The 25,070-nt window shown below is 39.9% G+C and overlaps 1 protein-coding gene across 4 annotated transcripts in view; it reads right to left on the bottom strand.

The window, feature by feature from the left end:
- Positions 1-2,578: 2,578 nt before the first annotated feature.
- rnf111 (ring finger protein 111) overlaps positions 2,579-25,070 on the bottom strand; it is a 33,540-nt gene continuing 11,048 nt past the window's right edge. For 3 of the 4 annotated variants that reach the window (XM_038700869.1, XM_038700868.1, XM_038700870.1), the window contains 12 exons: positions 19,102-19,256; positions 17,646-17,840; positions 17,035-17,423; positions 15,265-15,517; positions 11,128-11,491; positions 10,906-11,031; positions 10,313-10,430; positions 8,733-8,813; positions 5,902-5,997; positions 5,492-5,578; positions 4,951-5,054; positions 2,579-3,339 (listed from right to left, as the gene is read on the bottom strand). In XM_038700869.1, the coding sequence (XP_038556797.1) occupies positions 3,222-3,339; positions 4,951-5,054; positions 5,492-5,578; positions 5,902-5,997; positions 8,733-8,813; positions 10,313-10,430; positions 10,906-11,031; positions 11,128-11,491; positions 15,265-15,517; positions 17,035-17,423; positions 17,646-17,840; positions 19,102-19,256 (2,086 nt within the window). In that variant the 3' untranslated portion in view covers positions 2,579-3,221. The remainder of the gene's footprint in view (positions 3,340-4,950; positions 5,055-5,491; positions 5,579-5,901; positions 5,998-8,732; positions 8,814-10,312; positions 10,431-10,905; positions 11,032-11,127; positions 11,492-15,264; positions 15,518-17,034; positions 17,424-17,645; positions 17,841-19,101; positions 19,257-25,070) is intronic. The other variant, XM_038700871.1, reaches the window with a different exon arrangement.

Below are 25,070 nucleotides of genomic sequence, written 5' to 3' on the forward strand. Positions count from 1 at the left end.
TCACTGCATTAAGTTCCATCTCCTAAACATCAATCAATAATTGCTGTATGCTTAGTATCAGTTGCTGCTACCAGAAACTTGACATTTAGTTTTGTCTATATGTGACAAGGGCCTGCTTATCACAGGCTGTTTATCATGGATCTAATGAAATCAACAAACGTTGATTTGTTCAGTCATTTTCACATCTTTGCTGCAACTTGATGTAGTCCAGCTCTTCTAGTCTCTTTTGAGCGCCACTGAGAAATTCTTGGTGGTTTATTTTGACCTTGTGGCTGCAGTAGGTACTGCACTTGAGTTATTACTGATGCTTCTGGTGTCCTCACTCAGGTTAACTCTTGTATATGTGCAATGTATTCTCTTTGAACATCAGCCTGGACTGTGGACCCATAACCTTTATTTCATCTCAGGAAACTGTCCTCACTGAGCCCATCTCTAATACAATCCTTGAATGTATTACTTTCCTCTGTCTGGAGGTTAGACTTTTACCATAACTACATTTTAAGCCATTATTCAGTTTTGCATATTGAAATTTATGAGCCATATTGTAGAGCACAGGAGGTGAATCTCTTTCTCGTGTGTCTGTTGCAGGAGAATCTCTGCCCAAAGAACAGCTTCCAGGCAATGCCATGTTTTAGTAATTTCTTTATGCTTTAAAGGGATTAAGCCAATTTATTTATTGTATAAATCATTTATACCAATCATCCCATACACCTCTCAAGGGGTTGCAAGGTGACTGACACAAAGAGAGCAGAAAAAAACAGATTTCTGACTGCACAAAGTTATGCTTTTCCTTTAATCTCTGCTAGTTTTTTTTTTTTCTAGTAAAGCACTGATTAATTTTACTTCTTCAGGACTTAAAAGTGATTAAAAACACACGAAAGAAAATAACTGAACTGGTCACAACTGGCAGACGAATCAAACTGTGATGAAAGGCTGTAAGTAGGCATTACTTCGTTTTCACTGGTCACAAGGCAAAGAGGCTGGACACCACTGTAAAGCTGATGATACATGGGGCAACTTTTTGAGCAATGTTGCTGGGCAATCTTGCTAGTGGCAAGTCCAACTACGTTTTGAACGGATAAGGACGGTGCGGGGCAGGTGGCGGAGTGGTGGGGAATGGGATTACGGTAGTAATCTTTACTCATTACCATTGATGGTAACATTGCCCAGCACCATTGCTCTAAAAGTTGCTCCGTGTATCATCAGCTTTAGGCGTTGAAGATGATAACACTTTCAGCATGAAATACACACCAACTTATATTCTGTATATTATGACCATGGTGATGAAAATGTGCACTCAAGGAGGAATTTACTAATAACTACACAGTTTTGTACCAACTGCATTTACATATTATATCCTGCTGCCAAATCAATTATCCTTTGGGTAAAATAAAACACATACAAGTTCAAAGTTGTGCAATTTTAAAAAATACAACTCAGAAGACATTATTGTAAAACAATATAATATATGAATTATTTTTCTATGTAACATTTTTTTCCCCCCACTCAAACTGTTATTGCATTTAATATGGGCAGCATCCAATTACACCATTTTCAGTACTTATCTGAACAAGCTCAAGATGTTTTAAGGAAGGGACTCATATGTTTAAACTCTGTATTCAGTATATGCATTGACCCAGATTCATCATCTTTTAAGACATACAACGTCCTGAATGACATTTCATAAAGTAGCATGACGGTTTCATCAAGGAGCCAACATTCACTCAAACATCTGGTTTTCAACAGACACCAAGGAAAAGACTCAATTAAGAGTTATCCAAGTTTATTAATATTATTTTTTAAAACTAATATAAATCCCACAGAATATGATCCTGGTGCCTCTAATCAATGAATGCATGGATACCTGCTTTAAGTACTGCATTTCAACACTCCAAAGTATCTTTTTTGTATTCTTTTTTTAAATATTCATCAGAGTGGAAATACATGGCCTCAGTGCACTGTCACATTCACTAATATTTTTCCTACCTTTTTCTCTCTTGTGCAAGTCTATGCGAGTGAGTTAGTCAACAGTATTAGTGTTTTTCTTTTTGCGCGAGCAGCCAAAATGGACACTGCCGCTTGACTACAGAGAGACAAAGGGGAGGGTGGATAAAATGGTTTGAAAGTGTGAGAACAAACGGTCAATATTTATTTCAAATTGGGCTGTGTATTTCCCTCTGAACACAGACACATGCGCGTGCGCACGCACGCACGCACGCACGCACGCACGCACGCAATTAAAGACAACGCCATTGCCAGTTTCAAATTGACAAAATGATCCCAGGTCGCAGGCTCATGTGAAATATTTTACACACGTTTAGACCTGAGATCATCTTACAGAAACCTAGTTAACCATCACAGGCCCGTCTGCAGGGAGGAACCATGGCAAAAAAGAACGGAAAGATTCACAGCAGATCCCAACAATTGTTCGGTTTAGAAAGAATAGTCAAGAGAGGGATGTGACATTCTTTTTCTTGTTCTCTAAAATACATCAGATGGTGGTGATAACGGTGTTTTAATCAAATGAAGGTGCTGGAGGGAGGTGTAATCGTAGCAAAGCATGTGCATATTCTGGGTGTGAGGTGAACATTGGAGTTTATTTCCACTCTAGAAATACTGGGTGTTCACTAATACAGCAGCTGATCTGTTAACATGTTTCCCTAATTAGGAATGTCTTGATTTACTTGAAAAACATCTTTCACTAACAATCCACATTTTCTAAACATAAACTAATCAATACAATGATTGGTAAAAATGAATCCCGCAATGTTTGCTGTTTTTTTAAACTGGAGGCTTACATGCTATTCTAGTAAAGCAAGGCATTAGGTTTACAGAAATGCATGTTTACTAGAGCAGCTATCCTCACCTGCAAGTTGTTAGGCCATGTTAAGCCCACGTTATATGTGCAAAGAAATGCATTGCAAGGAAACATGCAGAGAAACAAAACAAAAATGACACTTGAGGAAACAATCAAAAGCTACATAAAAGCTTTATAAATACAATAAAATCTTAAACCCTTAATGGAGAATTCTAGCTGTTGTAGTAATATGTGATAGCTGGCACTCTAGGCTCAATGCTTTTTTGTCAGGTGTTTTTTTATTTTCTCATAGTAGAGCTGCGCAGGTAATTCATGCCATCTTTGGTTGACTGCAGTACTGAGGAGAAAATTAATATGATCTCAAAATAAATTTTCAACAGAAGGGGTTGTTAGAAAAACAGCATCAACTCTCAGCAGACAACTGCGCCTCAATGTCCACTCTGCAGATGGGGCACTTCTTATTGGTGAGGAGCCACTGATCCACACACAGCTGATGGAAGAGGTGCATACATGGTAGGCGTCTGGTGGGGACACAGAGGCAGAAGAGATGAGACACGTTACAAACTCAATTTTGAGAGCCTTTAAGTCACATCCTTTAGTCCTGTCTTAACAGGGCTGAGTTGAATTACAAGTACAGTTTATAAGAGGAAATAAATATCATACGATAAAGAGGTTATAAGGTTTGACTGGTGTGGGAGATGGGAAATCAAAAAAAGCAGAACAATGGAAGGGGAAAAGCCTGATTACCTGTTTTTTATTTTCAATTTAATTAATTTATTCTGTCCTGTTTTCGGTGTAATTTTTTTCTAGAATCAGATATTACTTGCTTTTTAAACTCAATTGGTTTCTCCTCTCTCGTAAGTAGTCAGACCAAGTCTTAACAGGGCTGAATAGATTCTCTAGTATTATCGTCTGCTGTCTGAGTGAACGTTTTTCTCTGCTGTTTTGACTGCTTTTACCAAGATTGTAACGCAAACAATCTGGATTCACAGTGACTATTGTGAATAAGGGGAAATAAATATTGTATGAGGTTTGACTGGTGTGAAAAATTGGAAATAAACGAGAAGCAAAACAATGCAAGATTATGATTATTCATAGCCCATTAGAATAATCCTGATATCTGTTGAAAGGATAAGTCTAGTGATATTAGTTTGTTGTGTTTTTTTTAATTGTCAACCAACAATGAATTGATCCTATGAACGTGTCTTTGAATAAAATTACTGAGTCTTAAAAAAATATATTGAGATTTTCATCTTTAGTAGGAAGAAATGGGCTTGTGACTAAGAACAGCAGACAGGGTAGAGTAAACCAAAATTACTAAGAGACAGTCTAACATATTGTTGGTTTTGGTCTTTCCATTGGATTTGTAGGCAGTAAAATATAGAATATCGTCAACTTATTCATTAACAGTTTAATAGGAGCCTTCAAACATTTGAGCACTTTATTTAAAACTTAAATAAGCATGTTTATTCTTCAGAGTCTGCTGTCCTCTGATCTTTTCCTCCCACAGCCCGTCTGAAAACTTCCTCCAGTCTTTGTATTAGTAAAAACACAAGCAATAGAGATACCTTACCAGCTAGAAAAGTATACCACAAACATTAGTACTTCAAACTAGAGGTGTGGTGAAGATTTCTGATTCTATCTGAAATAAGTCAAACTAATTTTTTCCCCCTGACAGTTAGTAATTAATAAAAAAAAAAAGAAAAAAAAGAAAAAGAGTTCCTGTTTTTTTACCTAAATATGACCTTAATCATTTAAGACAAAAAATGTCATATGGTGTGTTGTGGTTTAGAAATGGAAAACATTTATACTTATAAGTATTTCAATGCTTATAGGTGATGACTGTAAATAATTGACTACATGAATGAACTTCCTTTTATACCAACAGGGGGCAGAAACCTGAGTGAGTGCCAAAAAGCAGTTCCATGAGGTTGGTAATTTTAAGGCACTCTGGGGTTTTCTGTTGATTACTATACCTTTGGGTTAAAAAAAAAAAAAAATCTCAAGAGACAATGGCAAAATGAAACAACCACACCTGTCGTCCCACATGTCTGTGTTCACATGCGCACAGACACAAACGCAATCAAAACTGCTAGCAACAAACGGCGCAAATACCCAGGAGGGCAGCTTACCTGACGTCCTCCCCCTCCTCCAGTATTGACAGACAGATGGTGCATTTTTCTTCTGTATCTTCATCTGCCCCCTCGTCTTCGTCTTGCTTACCATGCAGCTTTCTCTGTTTGGGAGAAACGTTTTGAAACAAGACTTTTGATATGCAGCATCGATCTGTAAAAGGTGCCTCAGCAGACTCATTACATATATTAATAATCCTATTAATCCACTCTCTGTTAAACATATTAAACTGCTCAACTAAAACACTATGCAACATTATGAATACATTTGTATAAAAAATATAATAATGTCTATAAAGAGTTAACTATATTTAAAACAAACACTTCAACAAAATACATTAAATTCTTTTGGGGACAGAGAGAATGGTCATTTTGTCCTGAAAACAGAAAAACTTTCTATCTGTTGTCTCTATGCTAAACAAACCTAAGTTATCCAAATCAAAGTTATTCTAGAGCCGAATTCCCTGGCCCCCAAGACTAACATCTACTGTACATATGAGCAGAGACATGTTTCCAAATTGATTTGTTCATTATTTCTCACCGATTCTGGGGTTGCGTGCATATTTTTCCCAATAGATGCCCAAGCTTCAGGGGTTAACTGTTGGTCAATGTCTCTCTCCAACACCTTCTGTATTGGGTGGCAGGGTGTTAGATTGCTTATTTAGATACATTTGGAAACCTCTAAGGAAGCTTTTCCCCAACAATGTCTTCACAGCTGCAACCTCTGGTAAAACACACTACAGAATTTTGCTAAATGTTGGAAAAACATCAGACGTTTCAAATGAGCACAAAAGACCACTGCGCACTCTGTCCCAGGATAAACTGTAACAGACATGCACAACTATACAGTGTCTACAAAGGCCAATGAACAATATATGCATAGTCACACACACACACACACACACACACTCTCTCTCTCGCTCACACACCCACTTTCACACAAATCCTCACCTTTTTGTACTTGTGTGGGTAAGTGCACCTCTCTATGGTTCCCTGAGAGGCTCCTCGGTTCACAGTCCCCAGTCGTTCCTCTAAATGCAGCAGGTCCTGAATGGAAGTAGTATAAACAAACTGCAATGAAAATGACAGACAGGTGCACATTTTTGGCACGAAACAATTTATTGGTGGAACGCTGCGATTCTGCAAGTTAGACTTGTTTATAAGGAAAGTCAGAGGCAGAGCTCAGGGACCAAACCAACATTATGATTAATGGCTGATCTCCACTGGCAACTGAGTTACAGCTGCCTCGAGTTTAACAACACATTAAACTGAGCAAACTCCATCCACTGATGACACAACAGCTAGAAACTGGACCTTTTTTTAGATATAAGATATAAAACTTTCTTTGTCTGTACTTCCACTATTATTTCCTTCTTTCTCCTTTCTCTATGACAGCTGCGCTTATGAAATGCCAATGTGTATGTTGAATACTAACTAATGTGGCTCCTGTTACTACTGTTATAGTGTGTCTTCATTACTAAAGTTTGAAAATTGCTACCGGTCATGTAGGTGCTGAGAGTGAGCAATTATAATGTTAATATTGATGACAGTCATGAATGAATCGGTAATCCATTTACTATTGAGTTGTCTTGGGACTCACTTGGGAAAGAATTTGGACTTGAAGCCAAGATTTTATTAAGATAATTGCGAAAACGCAAACTTGATCTTCTACAGATTCACCTTGAGTTCAGAGAGGGTATTGCCTAGTGCAGACTACATGACTTTCAGCGTCGGCCAATGGCTGTGCCATTCACACTACACAACTTACCGTCTTGTGACGGGAGTCTTGAAGTCTTTGTGGCGTTCACACTACATGACTGTTCGGTAACAGGGGGTCACACGCTACGCGAGCTGACAAGGACTCGGTCTAGTCCAGCATCAGGTCTCCACTGCTTATCTTTTGCTAACTTTGACCATGACTTTCTGCCACTCACTCTCTCTCTCTCATTTGGTCAATCAAACACTCGCTACACGTTACATTACATTTATTCATTTAGCTCACACTTTTATCCGAAGTGACTTACAATAGCTATACATGTCAGAGGTTGCACGCCTCAGGAGAAACGATGGGTTAAGTGTCTTGCTCAGGGACACAATGGTGGATGGCTCAGAGGGAATATTAATGAACACACGTGAATGTGAAATGAAACCTACACATGAAACAGCTGTTGTTTTTTATTATAAAGATACCAATTATAAAAGACAAAAAATGTGGGTGAAGGAATAGATTAGCACACAGAGGTAGCAGGGCCTGCTCTCATTGGCTGGATGTGAATGTCGAGTCGGCCAATTCCTCCAGATATCTGGCTGTCGTCGATGTTTCAGAAATGTGTTGGGGAGCTGTTTTGATGCGTTGTTGTGTAGTTCACACATTACGACAGTTCCCAAGTTTTAAGGTTTATGTTGCACAAACACTTTTTAGCAGAGGAAACTAAGAAAGTTTCACAGGATCCAAGTTGAATAGGAAAACTTTGACTCACTATGATCCGAACATTCCCATTGTTGGCAGGTCAAAATCAGTTACCTAGGGATTTGAACTGAGCTACGGGTGAGATGGTTCCACACGAAATCTCACAAGTTGAGGCAGTGACATCACATGTGCCAGACTGATATTTTTGTCAGTTTAAACTTAAAATGCTTACTAATCTCAAAATGTTGGTGATAAAATTCTGAACAAAATTACAGATCATTCGGCTGGGTTTGGTTGCATTTGAGCCAACACTGAGCAACAAAGAAAATGTTGTGCATACTGTCCAAGTTACAGCAAGATAATGAATATCACTTGGGAATCAGTTTGACCGATCAGAAAACCCTTTGAAACATTTGATATCTGCCACGTAGAGAGTGTCTGTGTTGATTCTGGTAGTGTTTGAACGAAGACTTGTGGAGATGATGATGTTAATTGTTTTAGCATATTCTGAAAAATATAGAGTGACTGTCTTCTGAATTGACTATAGGTTGCAGTGAGGCAAACCTTTGTAACATATCAGTGAATTTACTGACAAAATTTCAGCTCTGTAGGACGTATGGGCAATTTTCTTTGATCTTTTGAAGTTTGGAATGAGAAATGTCTAGAAATTTACATTTGTTGCAATAAGCCACGCTCCCTTTAAGCAATCATTACCACATTTTCTGGATCAACTGAATAATGACCCTAGATTGTACAAACTGAATTTTGTAGGAATCAATTTGGCAAATTACAAGGTATAGACTTTTCGCATGTGTGGCGCGCCCTAGTGGAAGAATATCCCAGGACTGCTCAGAAAAGCTCGGACCAAGCATCTGAACAGAGACTCTAAGTTTGATTAGAATAGCTTAAGCTAAAATTGTATGTAAAGACACAAAAGAAAAAAAAGAAAAAGGATTGATGAATTAAAATTCTTTTGATAACTTTTGATCAGCAAAGTCCGTAGGTGATTTGCCAATGTTATGCGTCAATTGGTCAAGTTCGCAAAAACGTTTGAGCAGAATACCACTGGAGCAAAGATGCAGATGAATCCAGGGATTAAAATGACAAAAGAAGGTTGACTCAAAACAAAGATGTTTGAGATAATTGGAACAACGTGATGTTGATTATATTTTTTGCCTGAGTAGTGGGGGGAATTTGCAATCCACCTGCCAATTTTGGTGAGTTTTCATCCAGCAGTTTTTGCTGCAAAAACACTTTTAGTGGAGAAAAAGAAGAAAGAAAGATAGAAGAAGAAGAAGCATGAGAACAAAAACAATAGGGCTCCATCAGCTTCGCTGCTTGGATCCCTAAAAACATAAAAAACAGTCCTCACCTCATAGGTTCTTCCAAAGCCAGTCATTCTAGATGAGATGTACCGAATGTGCGGGTAGGTCACTTCAGATATGCCAGTGTGCTGAGAGTGATGAAAGAAAACATACACATTTTGTTTAACTTTGGGAAAACATTTTCTCAGAATAATCTCAACATGTCTCTCTCATGAATGAACGCAATTAGTGTAATCCTTTTGGATCACATATATTTTTTTATTTCATAATTTCACACTTTTAAAGAGACCGAGTCTTAAGCTTCTGGTGAGTATTCAACATAATCTACACTACTAGTGGCGGAGTCATTTGACTTTCAGCAATGCCGTTATCGCTGTATTTGTACATGTATTTGGGAAACTGCAATGATTTTCTTTCAGAGAGAGAGATACATTTTCTCAGAGTGTAACATTAAACCTGAGAAAAACAAATTTGGGATTCAAGTTATGAACACAACATTAATGTATCATCGCCTTTTAAGTTGATATGATGTTAGTGTTAGCAAACGGTTGCTTATTTTCACATCCAGCAGCTACAGAGCAACATTATCATTTGGAGTCGTGTTTCAATAGTCACTCTGTTTCAGCTCTGTTTTTGGTCTCCACCAACTCCTGAGGGAAAATATCTATTGACTAAATGCTCCACTTAGTTCACCAGCTAGTCTCAAACTGTGTCTGTCTACTGCTAAGCAGGTAGTGTACAGTGGGGTTTTAGAGCCCTTTCACTGAAAACAGCTGCCATAATGTCAGGGTTGGACTAGACAGCTAAACAAGGAGCTAAAACTTGCTATAAAGCTGAGAGGAGCTGTAGATTAGTAATAGTAAATATTATTATACTTATATTATACCTATAGTAATATTTCTATGTAGCTTCATCACTAAAAATGACCCCTTTCACATTGTTTTTTTACGGTCATTTGATACGTTATTATTATAAAAATATAGATCATAACCGTTGTAAGATAAACTATACCCTGTGCAACTGAAATTTTGTCAAATTTTGGTTAAAAATAATTTCTGTGAACTGTAAATGCTGGTGCCAGATCCAAAATTTAAATTTGAGTTTTAAGATTGTTTATTTAAAAACCAATTAGAGGGGCTACTGAATGTATTCACATAGCAAATATGTAATCACAAAGGTCATAGAGGCATACAAATTAAAACTAATGAAGTCTGCATAGACTGTTCTACTTCTCTACTCCCTAATTCTCAGCGTGCACGCTGTGATGAACTGTGGATGTGCTCATTACATAAGGGAAATAGTACTTGCATCAATGCTACAGAGAAGACACCTAATGTTGGGATGTTTGAGAGTGACCAAGGAAAAAGCAATAACATAAGGAAACTGTCGTCTATATTTGTGCAGGATCTTTCTCAAGGCTTTTGGATTTGTTGAGTGTGCAGTCGAAATGCCTGATGAGGTACTATTAATTGCGAATGCATTATTCATTAGGTTCACCAAACCATCCTTGAAATAACTGATGTTATAAATAAGGGGCCACCACCATTAATTTAAGCCAGGCTTCATATAAAACTGATTCTTTCTCATTTATGCTAATGTATGCATGTGTGTTGAGGGTTTCTCTCACCATGAAGGGGATGGGGAAGTGGTGCAGTCTGGGGGGAGGGTGGTAGTGGGGCAGGTGGGAGTGCAGGTGCCCTGAAGGGTACGGTGCCACAGTCACTCCAGCCTCAATGCCAAGCTCCCTGTTGACAAACATAAGAAGCAATTGGTCATCATTACATCCAAACTTTCTCTAGTTGATCTGAACACACACTGAACAAAATTTTTAACGCAACACTTTTGGCCAGCCTAAGGCACACCTGTGCAATACCCATGCGGTCTGATCAGCATCTTGATATGCCACACCTGTGAGGTGGATGGATTATCTCAGCAAAGGAAGAAGTGCTCACTAACACAGATTTTGACAGATTTGTGAACAATATTTGAGAGAAACAGGCCTTTTGTGTACATGGAGAAAGTCTTACATCTTTGAGTTCAGCTCATGATGAATGGGGGCAAAAAGAAAGGTGTTGCATTTATAATTTGGTTCAGTGTAAAAAGCAAGGAGCTGTCGAGTCATATTAAAAATGTTTAATATTTGATTGGCTGGCATTAAACCTGGGTTTAATTAGGGCTAAAACCAGCCATCTGCCAAGCCGCATTGCCTCTGATACTCACCATGCTGTTCTCTGCTCAGGCTGGCGAGGGTGGGAAGACATAGTTTGTGGCACGTGGATGTGGTGTCCATGGCCGTAGTTGGGGTGCATTCTGTGGGGGTGTGGAGGCGGACGCTCATGTGCTCGTCTGCAGGGAAAGAAAAATATGGGAGTTTTATCTTTCACACTAAAATTAACACTCAGGATGAGGAAAACCCAGCTGGGTGGTGGTGTTTGAACTCACGTGGGGTGCTGCATCATCCTGCGCCTCTGTACCTCCATTCTCTGCAGCATCTCGTGTTGATGGAGCCTCTGTACCGAGGCCCCCAGAGCCGGTATATGGTGTGGCAGGGTCTGGTGGTCCGTTGGCAGGTGCTGGGCCAGAGGGGCACTTGAGCTAGAGAGGTGGTGGGTAGACAGAGGAGGGGGAGGGGCAGGAGGAACGGCGTGGCCTGTAGGGTGGGATGGCAGTGGTGGATGAAAGGTGACAGTGTGGGGAATGACATAATCACCTTGTGGTGGGGGCTGAGGTGTTAGTTGGGGGTTCCCATGGGAATGAGGACAGGCGGAGGAGGGCTGATGATGCAGTGAGCGTGCTAAAGGGCCATCTGGGTTTGAGGAAAGAGAAAAGGGGGAAAAAAGATAACATAAAACATCTTTAAACACTAAAGGATAAAACTGACTGAAATCCCAGACAGATTCGATGATGCTGAGATCAGGGCTCTGTGGGGGCCATACCATAACTTCCAGGACACCTTGTTCTTTCTTTATGCTGAAGATAGTTCTTAATGCCTTTCGCTGTATATTTGGGGTTGTTGTCATTCTGCAGAATAAATTTGGGGCCAATCAGATGCCTCCCTGATGGTAATGCATGATGAAGCAGTATGGAGGAGACCATAAATTCTGACCAAATCCCCAAATCCATTTGCAGAAATGCAGCCCCAAACTTGCAGGAAACCTCCACCATGCTTCACTGTTGCCTGCAGACACTCATTCTTGTACTGCTCTCCAGCCTTCAGTAAGTAAACTGCCTTTTGCTTCATCCAAATTTTAAATTTTGACGGATCAGTTCAGAGCACCTGCTGCCATTTTGCTGCATCCCAGTTCCTGTGTTTGTGTGCATAGTTGAGTAGCTTGCCCTTTCCACGTTTCCATGTCAGAGGTATGGCTTTTTGGCGGCAAGTCTTCTACTTCTGACCAGACTTCTTTGAACAGTAGACCTGTGTACAGGGTCACACTGTTTCCTGCAGCTCTGAGCTGATGGTACTGCTGGACATCTTCCAATTGAAAAGGGAAGTAAGCATGATGTGTCTTTCATCTGCTGCAGTAAGTTTCTTTGGCTGACGACTGCATCTATGGTCCTCATTGTTGCCAGTTTCATTGTGCTTATTTAAAAGAGCTTGAACAGCACATCTGGAAACCCTGTCTGCCTTGAAATTTCAGCCTGGGAGAGACTTGCAGTATAACTACCTTGTGTTGATGTGCTCAGTCTTGCTGTGGTGTGGTAGTAAACTGTCTTCAGCAACCTCACCTTGTAAGTCGAGTTTGGCTGTTCCAGTTGTATTCCTCCTACACAGATGTTTCTGTTTCAGTTGATGATTGTGTTGTGTTTCAACCTACATATGATTTGCCTATAGAATCCCTGACTTTGTGCAAGTGTACCTAGAGGACTTGATGGTGTTTTAAAGGCAAAGGGTGGTCACTGATTTGATTTAGATTTTTCTTCTGTTCACTCACTTTGTATTTTGATATTTTGATTGATAAATATATATCTATTAACATTTCTATTTTTGAAAGCATTTTCCACACCTGCACAGTAATCTACTTTTATTTTAAAAAAGGCAGTATTGAGTATTTACGGCAACAGGGAGGTGTATATCGCACTGACTCAAAATAAACTACTTTTCATTGTAGTCAAGAAACATGTCAGCAAGTACAATAATGTGTTCAGTGGTGTGTTTAACTTTTGGTACCACTGCTCCCTCTTGTTGTCTTTGGTTAAGCGTGATGTTGTTTTTCCTTCTACAATAGTTTTTGGACAACAATGGGGCTCTATGGCACAGAGGAATAAGCTACACAACGCTTTGGCTACATGTGCAATACTTGCTGACATAAATGTCACCAGAATTATCGTTTAAGGAAATGACAAAAACTTATTTTTCACATCAGGCATCAAACAAAACATGGCTGAAAGGGTTCTACATTTTTACTTTATGCCAGCAGACAAACATCTTGACAGATGATGCCTTTGTAGCATTTTCATTTGTTGTTGACACCAACTTTCTCTTATTAATATGGCAGGGTTTTGGCAAAGACAAAAATGATCCAAGTTTACTACCTTGAGTCATCCATTTATAAATGATCTTTTTTGGTGCAGCTTGCCTTGCTACTTGGAGAAACAGGCAAGAGAGGTGAGTGCAGGCACCAACAGCAACTAACTCTTAGCGGACGCGGACTACTTCTGTTTATACTACCTTCTGCAGTCAGCTTGGCAGACACGTTCCACACATGCGCAGTAGATCGGTTGTTGCCCTGGTAGCGATACTCACATAAAATGGGAGGCACACGAACCCTACGCGTACCCCCTCTGATGACGTTTTTTTCGTCACGCGAACCCTAGCACACCCTTGCGTACTCGCGGACGCGGAAAGTATAATCCTTGCCTTACCACATCCCCACCAGGGAGCCATGTCACACCGCTTCACTCTCCACACTGAGCTATTCTGAGTAGAATGAGCCATTAACTACTTCTGCCTGGAACCGTTCCCACAGCACTTGGCACATTAACCATCAGGCTCCGTTTAATTACCATTAGGTTTTAGGAGTGCAGCTGTCTGCCAAATCTCACAAGTACAGTGGCACTGCAAATGAGAGAATTTCCCAAATGCAGTAGCGGACACTTGAAAGACCAACTGAAATTAAATTGCATTTTGTTTTGTCAGCTACAGCATAAATATCTGGGGCCTCAATACAGAATCTTCCTAAGTCTGGAATCCTACATTATCATGTTATTAACATTTAGGGCTTTTGGTATTACGGAAACAGGTTTCCCAAATGCATTTAAGAAAAAATCTTATCTTAGGATAGAAATTTACCTATTACAGAACTCTCTTAACTGAGGAATTTCCTAGGTTAGGAATCCAAAGTGAGGATGGCACCGAGTCTGTCCTACAGTCAAAATTACTGCCACAAGTGGCAGCACCAAAATTAATACGTAAACTGAAGATGAACAACATGAACACTGAAATATTACAACTGAAAGGCTGCTTAAACCGTATAATGACGCTTTATATTTCCCTGACCATGTTTATATGGGTATATATCGTCCCCGACTCCCAAGAGGATTCATTTTGAATTTTAACAACGTGCTGTGTCCTTTCAAATCTTTATCCTTGGCAAATAATTTTGAAAATTTCCCAACAATGTGCAGTTTCCTCTCCTCCATGACGTGACACGGTAAAAAATTGTTACACTGGGAAACAATTTGGCCCGGATTTTTGTTTAAAACATAAAAAAAATAAACTAATCACTGTCTAACATCAGAGGACTACAAAATACAGCTGCCCCGAGGGCTTGTCAGTCCCACACAGAAAGCAGAAGCACCATGAAGCGCACCAAAGCACTTGCTCGAAGCGCTGCCAGCTTCCTTTCAGTGCTCATGTTAACCAATTGGGCTGTTCAGACAGAGTGAGCTGGTGTAGGTACAGCCGTAAATGAATCTGACAAGAAAACACACTGATAATCTATTATAAACTATATAAATGATATATTATATTTGAAAATGAAATATGCGTCCCACGCTGCTCTCCTGGAGTTTCATTAACCCCAATTTCCCACCAAATGATGAAATATCTAAAATCTGACATCCCACTATTAGAAATAGTATCACTGTGGTTTTTGCTTTTTAAATTACATTTTATGACAGACAGGCAGGAGAAAAGCCCCTCACTACAGATCACTACACAAGCTGACCTGTCCTTTTAAATTCATAGTTGCAGAATAAGCGATGACCCGCTAGTCCAGGAAGACATGAAAAGCTTAATTTATGAAGTTATTATAAAGATCAACTGTACATGTGATAAGAAAAGAGCAGAATCGCTTAGAAAGTAGCCTGGCTAAGGGGGAGGAGGAGGTGAAATGCTGCTTCCTATTTGTTTAAAGGAGGTGGCCAGGAATTACACATTGTACCTTTAATGCCTCAGATTCTTTGCTAAAATGTAAACAAAAATTTAAGCTAATTCCGTAATGAAGCCCATTCTCTGTAAAAAAAAAAATCAAAAACCAGAAGGGAGAACTATATATTTTTCAAATACAAAAAGGGATGACTAAAAACAATTTCAGTTGGACTTTTTTCTGTCCTGCATGACGGTAATGTACTCACAGGAGGGGTGCATGTAATGTCTGCAGGGCTGTGGTTGTGTTTGTGGCTGGGGCTGAGCCACCATGGAGGAGCTGAACGAGTCCACCACAGCTGGCTGGCTAGGCCCAGGGGTGGCCTGGGAAACGTAAGTAGGAGGCCGCGAGGTGGAGCCTGGGCAGCACGGGTCAAAGGCTGAGGTGCTGCCATGGAAACTAGCCCCGTTGTTTCCACCGCTCCGAACACTGCTGTTGCTCAGGTCCACTGGCAGAGTTTGCTGTGGAAGGAAGAGGGAGATGTTATAGAAAGAGTAGGGACTAACTTCTCCAGTGGAATACTAAAGGAGTTTTCCCAGAGTTCAAAAACAATCACGCACAAGTCATACACAATTCATCTCATATACCATGGTCAATAAAATCTTCTTTGAAAAACAATATATAGGCAGGACCTGTTTATTCTGTTTTGCCTCAGTCTCTATAGCTAATGCTGTTTCAAGATTGAGAGCTCCTCTTGATGAGTGACAAGTATTGGACCATGACCTTCACCAACGGAGGGAGAGGATGGTAGGATGATGCCATGATGACAAAGTAGACGATGAAATTAGCATAGTATGAAATCATGGTAAGACCCTTTAAAAAAAAATAAATAAAACTTTACTTAAAGCGTGATCTTCTCACCTCATTCATACAATATTCATACTTGGAGAGACACAGAATTTGTTCCAATACTACTCGTCATAGAGTGAGTAATTTTGTGCTGTGCTATCAGTGTGTAAAATATTTTCCTCAACATCAAAATAAGGTAATAACCACGCAGTGTGGTGAGACACCAAGGCTGACCTGCAGACAGATGACCAGATGAGACACTGCCCTGACTAAATGCACCTTTTTTGAGAAAGAGGGGTATGACATGCAACAAATGTTCCTGTCTAGAATCGACGTGGGACATTGCGTTTATATGGTATGCACCTTGAGCAAATTTACAAGAACAAAATACCCTGAAATTAAAGTCACTTTAACAAATCACTCTGTAGTTTTCTTCTGAATATGCCCAATCCATGACAAAGTCCCTAAGGTGCATGACAATATGATGATTGTGGGCTAAACTCACAAGTATTTCCTCATTGCGAAGTCTAATTTAACTTTCCACTTCATGCATAATACACAGCAGAGGTGTGTGCTGCAGCCTTGCAAAGTGAAGTTTCTCTCGTAAATGTATGACAATAATTTCAGAGAATATTCAAGTTTTTTTAACCATTTTTTGCCATTGCAAAAAAACCTCTACCTGCATGGAGGAAAACATCCCTTTTACGCAAACGCACCCCAACTCCAATTAAGTTAACAATGACTCAACTAACCAACATCTGTGGCTATTCCCTGTCGTAGTACGGTTTAACACCAGTGTAGGCGTCAAGAATTTGTTGACCCTGAGTTTGCTTGATAACCCTGAGTTAACTCTGAGTAGGTTGAACTCCCTTCGTAGTACAGGCCACTGGTCATTTTATATTTGTTTTTTTAAAACCCTTTATTTGGCTTCACAGAGAGTAATACTGTCTTGTCATGTTCATATTCACAGTTACACACATTTACACCTAAAGCAGTTGGGGGTTAAGGTCCTTGACCTGTCTAGCCACTCCATGGTCTGAATGTCTGAATGCTGCCTATAACTATTAGACATTTCATTATTTGGTGGTCAATGATACCAGGCTCAAGTAGAATGCTTCTATACCCACACTAACAGCAACAACTATTATACAACTACAGCAGGTTGGTATTGAATGCAGCATGAGCGTACCTGGTCATGATAGAGGCCTGTGTTGCTGCTACTACTATTGTTGCTGCTGCTGCTGACAACAGCGCAGGGTGCGGGCAGAGCACTGGGTCGCTCCACAGGGCAGCTCGGTTCTTGAAAGGGCAGGGTGCCTGGGGGCTGAGGTGCAGGGTGATGGACATGGTGGATGAAGTGGTGAGGGTTACTGTGGCCGTGACCGTGGCCGTGCTGAGTGCCACTGGTCTGCTGAGAGGACGACGCCTGCAAGCAGCTTGAATGGGAGTGGCTCAGGGACAGGTGACCGGGGGAGGGCCCTCCACATGGGGAGTGCTGCTGACAGCAGGATGGCAGTCTGGGCATGGCTGTGCCTGCATTTTCCCCTGCAGTACCTGACAACCCTGGTCTACTGTCATCTGTTGAGAGTAAGATACACGATTGGGAAAAATATAGGATGAGGCAGCAGGATGTCACTTTAAAGGAGAAAAATAAGGTGATGTGACTACACAATCTAGACCATTTTAAGTTGTATAAGCAGCCGAAAGGAAGTAATATTGGACCCAAGCCCCCTCTGAGAAAAAGAGTTAAAATGAAATGGTCTACAGCAGCTGGTTTCAACATGCCATGTCCTGTCTTACCCTCTGTGGCTGTGCGAGTAGAGCCACTTGGCCTCTGTGTGTGCATACTTTCAGGTATTGAGCCTGGGCAGCTAGTGGAAGGCCCTGGGGCATCATTGAGCTCTGAGGTAGAGGCATGATGGGAAGATGATGACGAGGACGACCTGACTGTTTGAGGTTGAATGCTGCCAGAGGTTGTTGGCACAACTGAGAGATCTGGGGAAAAGGGAAAAAAAGTATTTTAGTTTCATAGGACAGAGCTCTATGACTGGGGTTCTGACTGGGTGTGTTTTCTTCCACAAATCATCCAACTATTAACGAAATTCCTTTTAATGCTACATCAGTTTCAAATAAATTTACAATACTATCTTACAAAGGCTTATGAATTTAATATGACAATATGTAGATGTTCCAGTTGTTATTTAATTTTTTACTGTTCATGTGGCCACCTAAAATCCAGCTTGACACAAAAAACATAAAAAACAAGAGTCCTAGTGCGGACAGTAGCATGTGTGTACTTGTCTGCAGAGGTTTAGCAGCCAAGGAGAAGAGCAAACCTTATTAGCATTCTAGTGTGTGCACTCCATCTGCTTTTCATATTCACAAATTAATTTCCCCTCTTTCTCCTAAGAAATGCAAATACTCTAATACTCACTGCTCTACCATTTTACTATCTATCATGGGCGTGGGCTGATAACGAGACTGACATTGGACTGAAGTCGCACAAATGCCTAAGGTTACAAAGCAGTCTGCATTTACAGAAAATAAAGTACTTAACAAATGCAAATAAAATATGGTGCATCTTAATTTAGATTTAATGTATACCGGCAAAGTCTTGATTACTATCACTGCGTGGTTAATTGATGCACATTACAGTTCAAGCTTAATGCATAGTAACAACCTGTTTTAATTTTACTAGTTGATTTAAACTACTTGGGTACTTAGACGTGAAGATCTAAAATATTCTTTTTGTTAATGGCCATCGTTAGCACATTTGTAAAACCAGATTTTTCTCAGGCAAATGTTTAGTAACTGAGTACCATACATTATTCTTGTAGTAAACAGTTCAATTACACACACTTTAAATTATGGCTCATTACTCCTTGTGTCCTTCATAAAAGATATTTGGCGTGTGGCTTAACTTGTAGCTCTGTAACTTCTTGAAAATTGATCTTCTAAAAATTCACAGGGACATAACGAAAAAGATGGCTCCATGTTAACCTTTTTGACATTAAAGTATTTATATATCCTCACTTTGGTACTAATACAAATACTATACAAATGCAAAGCTACTATCACAGATTACTTAAAGTTTCCTTTTCATGGCTTATGACCTTCACATATATGTAACACAACGACGCATCAAGATATCAACTCATCACAGTTGGGAGGTGGCAGACAACCTGTATTGAAACTAAGCGTAATTATCCTTAAAAAACAGTTAAAACGTACTTGGAAGAAGGACGTTTATTCTTACCATCTTCATCGACAGTGAGGTCCACCACCTCCCCAGCATTCTGACGCAGTGGTTGGATAACGGTGGAGAGTCTGTGACGTCCACGTGGCTCCTGGAGGCGATTCTGGGAGCAACTATTAGCCCAAATCCTCCCAAGACCCCCCACTGAGCGTGACCTGTAGACACACACAGAAATACATTTTTAAAAAATTATATATTATAACCAACTGTAGTACAAAACCGCCTGTCACACCAGGAATATTCTCACAGCTCAGTGGAGCATTTGCTTTGCCAGAGCCAGACTCTCAAGCTCATTTCCAAGCCAGCGACTGCTTTGATAAAAAAAAAAAAAAGGCTGTATAAGTCCAGGGTTCTGGCACATAAATGGAAGGCTGCCATTTTATTAATGTTATTACTTAATTATTAACTCTGTGGTTAATTACTTCCTCTGTGTTGTACAGGTTATAGAAAGTGCTTGATTTGAGCTGGTACGCTGAATGTGAAGTGTCAATATCACTATATTTAATTTTGGGAGCTAACATTATGATCAATCCTTATATAGCCCTTGTTTAGTGTGTACAATTGCGTAGAACGGCTCAGAAATACCTAATTTAGCTGCAACGAGCCAAATACTGTAAAATCATTAAACATTTAGATTGGCACATGCCTAATTTCATCTATGTTTAAAAGGAATGACGCCATCAGAGCTTGTTTTCTCAGGGCTGCTATCATGGAGCTCAGCGTCCACAACCACTCGAGCACTTCCGTCCAAAACTCATCATTCTTTTTTCCTATATCTCGCTTGTGTGCTCTATCAATCTCTTCCCTTGCTTTCGGACCTTCCTTTTTTCTTCTTTTTAATTTTCTCTCTCAAAGGCTCCCGTCGCTCTACCCCTTGCTCTCTGAGACTGGAGTGAGAGGCCAGGGAATAACTGCATTTCCCCCCACAGTGCCGTAAAGCCGGGCATGAGCCCAAGGGACAAGAGACTAGAGACTGTATGGGAGTGCCGTAAAGCTGGATACCATGGAGCTTTGCGGCTGGGGGATTTCACTACTGTTCCCTGAGAGCGTTTTTAAAAAGATGCACAGGGGCAGAGGGAAAAGGCTGTATACTGAGTGCCAAAAGCACTGCCCTGTTAACCACTGCTTCCTCATAACTATGGCACTTTTGTTGGGTCAAACTAAATTATAGACTACTTCAGCGATTCTTATTGATTAAATCATAAAATGATCACCCTATATTGTCCAGTGATTCAATAAGTCCTTATTTGAATTGTCTCTCTCATTGTGTTTGCATTGTTTTCCCACAAGTCAGGTGAATTGGAAACTTAAAACTGGCTCTTGGTGTGAATGTATATGTAACGTAACGTCTTTTTTGTGTTAGCCTTGTGACAGACTTGCGACCTGCTAGGGTATTTCCTTCCCCCAATAGATAAAGGTTACTATAAAGAGGAAAAGGTCTGTACAAGGTACATATTGATAGGAATTACGCATTTAATAACATTTATAATAAATCGATAAAATTATATCAATACAATCAATAAAATTTTATAGCTAAACTCACACAACTGTGGTTTTTTTATGATTTTGTATTTCAGAAGGATTTCAAGATTAGACTGTGTGAACAACAGTATGTAATGTTATGGACTTATTGATTGGTTTCTTGTTATGCAGAATGCTAAATGCTGAAAGAGCTTGGCTTTTATCACATTTCTCAGATGCATTTTAACACAGGAAATGCCTTTCTCATTGCTCTTTGTGATAAGGGGAATTCCCATTAGCTCATACTGTCTTGTGCAAATGGAAAAAAGAGGAGGCTTACTAACTTTCAGATTTCTCAAATTGCTGAAAACGCATGCACACACTACCCACAAAACACGCAGCAATGAAGGCAGTAAGCAGAGGGAGACGCATGGTGGTGGTGTTGAGGTCTAATTGGCCAGGCTCCTCTGCTCTGGGTTGATCCCAAGGAGCAGGACTAGCCACCAGGGAGTGGTTCCTAATTAAGTAGTTCTGGGATTATTTTGTAAATATCTGTTTACCACCATGACCCCCTGAGGGTGGGGGGGGGGGGGCCAAGAGGAAAACAGTACATTGTAAACACGAACACTATGGGAATGGGTGTCTTGACAAAGCTGAGGTGGTGCCAAGCAAACGTGATATGAGCCACATGCCCCGGGGATCAGAAGAGCACGGAGGACTGAGCACTCCGGTAATAGTAAGAGTAAACTGCTAGTTTGGGAGTTAAAGGGAATGAGCTCATACAAGGCAGGAATAACACTGTGTGAGGTAAACAATTTGAGGCATCAATCTTGTATGCCCTGGTGAAAGTATTGAGTTTGTCTTCACAAGTAAGAATAAGATGGTGTTGCTTTCTTACTCTGAGCACTGAGTAGAGAACTGGCTAATAAAAAATAAACAAAACAACAACAAAAAAAAAAAAAAAAAAAAAAAAAAAAAAAAGTGTAATGATCTGATGATTATCCCTTTATTTAAAAGAAAATAAATCGTTATCATGCCTGACTCACAAATTTACTTCTACTACTTTAGTGACATATGAATAAATGAACAGCCCATAAATGGCTAAACCTTTTATAATGCAATAGAACATTTTTGAAGTTATATTCAAAACATATGTATAAATAAAAGTCAGAGGTTATAAAATGATAAAGAACCAAAGATGTTTTGTTTGAAGGAGCAATGCGTAAGATCTGAGACTGCTATCCACCTGAGATGTCAGGCGTCTGTCTTTAAGACTCTTTAATTTCTTAAATTCTTACACATTGCGTCTTTAAGACTAACACTATCATGTGTTTTGTTCAATTTGGGCAAGTAGACTTTCAGTTGCAAGTTGAACATACAGGTCCTGGTCATATAATTAGAATATCATCAAAAAGTGGATTTATTTCAGTAATTCCATTCAAACTTTGATATTATATTCATTCATTACACACAGACTGATATATTTCAAATGTTTATTTCATTTAATTGTGATGATTAAAACTGACAACTAATGAAAATCCCAAATTCAGGATCTCCAAAAATCAGAATATTACTTAAGACCAAAAAAAAAAAAAGACAAAAAAAAAAAAAAAAAAAAAAGGATTTTTAGAAATGTTGGCCAACTGAAAAGTATGAACATGAAAAGTATGAGCATGTACAGCACTCAATACTTAGTTGGAGCTCCTTTTGCCTGAATTACTGCATCAATGCGGCGTGGCATGGAGTCGATCAGTCTGTGGCACTGCTCAGGTGTTATGAGAGCCCAGGTTGCTCTGATAGTGATTCAGCTCTTCTGCATCGTTGGGTCTGGCGTATCGCATCTTCCTCTTCACAATACCCCATAGATTTTCAATAGGGTTACGGTCAGGCGAGTTTGCTGGCCAATTAAGAACAGGGATACCATGGTCCTTAAACCAGGTACTGGTAGCTTTGGCACTGTGTGCAGGTGTCAGCAGCAGGAAGCATGAAGTGCTCTAAAACTTCCTGGTAGACGGCTGCGTTGACCTTGGACCTCAGAAAACACAGTGGACCAGCACCAGCAGATGACATGGCACCCCAAACCATCACTGGCTGTGGAAACTTTACACTGGACTTCAAGCAACGTGGATTCTGTGCCTCTCCTCTCTTCCTCCAGACTCTGGGACCTTGATTTCCAAAGGAAATTTCAGAGACCATAACTTTGGACCACTCAGCAGCAGTCCAGTCCTTTTTGTCTTTAGCCCAGGCGAGACGCTTCTGACGCTGTGTCTTGTTCAAGAGTGGCTTGACACAACGAATGCGACAGCTGAAACCCATGTCTTGCATACGTCTGTGCGTGGTGGTTCTTGAAGCACTGACTCTAGCTGCAGTCCACTCTTTGTGAATCCCCCCACATTTTTGAATGGGTTTTGTTTCACAATCCTCTTCAGGGTGCAGTTATCCCTATTGCTTGTACAATATTCTACCACATCTTTTCCTTCCCTTCGCCTCTCCATTAATGTGCTTGGACACAGAGCTCTGTGAACAGCCAGCCTCTTTAGCAATGACCTTTTTGTGTCTTGCCCTCCTTGTGCAAGGTGTCAATGGTCGTCTTTTGGACAGCTGTCAAGTCAGCAGTCTTCACCATGATTGTGAAGCCTACAGAACTAGACTGAGAGACCATTTAAAGGCCTTTGCAGGTGTTTTGAGTTAATTAGCTGATTAGAGTGTGGCACCAGGTGTCTTCAATATTGAACCTTTTCACAATATTCAAATTTTCTGAGATACTGATTTTGGGGTTTTCATTAGTTGTCAGTTATAATCATCAAAATTAAAAGGAATGAACACTTGAAATATATCAGTCTGTGTGGAATGAATGTATACATTATACAAGTTTAACTTTTTGAATGGAATTACTGAAATAAATAAACTTTTTGATGATATTTTAATTATATGACCAGCACCTGTATGTATAAACTCCAGCTTGAATGGAATATGTTTGTATTTTAAGTTGAAGAGATATGTTTATGGAGCAGTCACGTGGCCATCTCAAACACAGGAACAACTTTACTGTTTCATACATGGATGACAGTACGTGTCGTAGTCACAGAAATTCAAATGACATTCAAAATGTTTTGTACTACTACTATGCATGTCCTGAGCTGATATGCAGAATCAGGGAAGGGACTGATCAAGTCCTTTTTTTAAATTTATTGATCCATATCAGCTTCATAATCATTGTTTATTATTTATTGTAACTCACTGCACTCTGGGTAAAACCTGCAGCCAAACACGCCCCACAGTGCACTATTAAAACTGGAATGTTCTCCTAATGCGCTGCTTCACAAGTGAGCAAACCGTTGAGCTTCATGAACAAATAAATAACAGCCAGCATTTCAAATTAAAGATGTCCATACTGACAGCAGTCACTGAGAAATGTGAAAAGAGCAGGTTTGGGTTAAAAATGGTTGCTTTGCCCTGATTTCAGTAACATTTGTCGCCATGACTCTAAAATGCTGCTGTTTGTTGAAAATTGTATTTGAACTTCCACATTTTGTACAACCTGGGGATGAAGGAAGACCACAAGTTACAGACAGTCATATTTCTACCCACAGACATGACAAAACAAATACTACTAGATACCATACACAGCACCAAAGAAAAGGAGAGAATGTTCTTTAATAATGTAGGTCTTCTTTAGGCTATGTGTGCACTGTGTAGCCGAATTATATAGGACAATGTACACTCAATTGTCAGTTGAGAGGTGTTGCTGTTATTCCATCTCTCAGTATAAAACAATACAATTCAACAGCACCACAAATAAAATAAAAACCCACCACACTAAAAAAGTTTCAACAAAAATGAATGTGGGATTTATTGCAGGAACACTGTATTAAACTGCATTAGTGTTAAGTAGATACCTAATAAACTGGTAACTGAGTGTAAATATCATATACAACTACACACAACCACTTCTACCGGTTTGACCCAAACAACATTTTACTATCCTTGTTCTGTGACAATAAAGATATCTATGGATCTATCCATCTATCTCAAATCAGACCACTGGGGTATAAACAAAGCCTTCATTGCTCATCCCGCTGGCCTTTGGTTCCCCGCCCTGCTGCTCCCCCGCTGCCCATCCCCCCCCCCCCCCCAGCTCATCCCTACATTCTCTAGCGAGCCAGGACATCTTTGAAAATCTGGAAAACAGGCAGATTAGACGAGCTACAGTATTCCAAGCTTGGTGCAACCACTTCTGGGAACTATTTTCAGATACATTAATATAAAGTAGGGAAGAAGGAAATATATGATGGAAAGACAAAAAAGGGATACAGACAGAGGTTAGGTTTGTGAATTGAGCTGCATATTAACCCACATGAGGAATTAGGGACGCATTGAGACAGGAAGTCATATTATGAGAACGGGGAAATAAGATTCTCAGTGGGGTGAGGAAAATGGAGAGGGCTGTAGACAATGACAGTGGGAGCTATTTTTTGTAAATGTATTGCTATTCTCAGAGAAACAGA

Source organism: Micropterus salmoides, unplaced genomic scaffold, assembly GCF_014851395.1.
Source record: "Micropterus salmoides isolate LMB-PRFRI ecotype aquatic unplaced genomic scaffold, ASM1485139v1 Ms_hic_scaffold_6, whole genome shotgun sequence".
Lineage (NCBI taxonomy): Eukaryota > Metazoa > Chordata > Actinopteri > Centrarchiformes > Centrarchidae > Micropterus > Micropterus salmoides.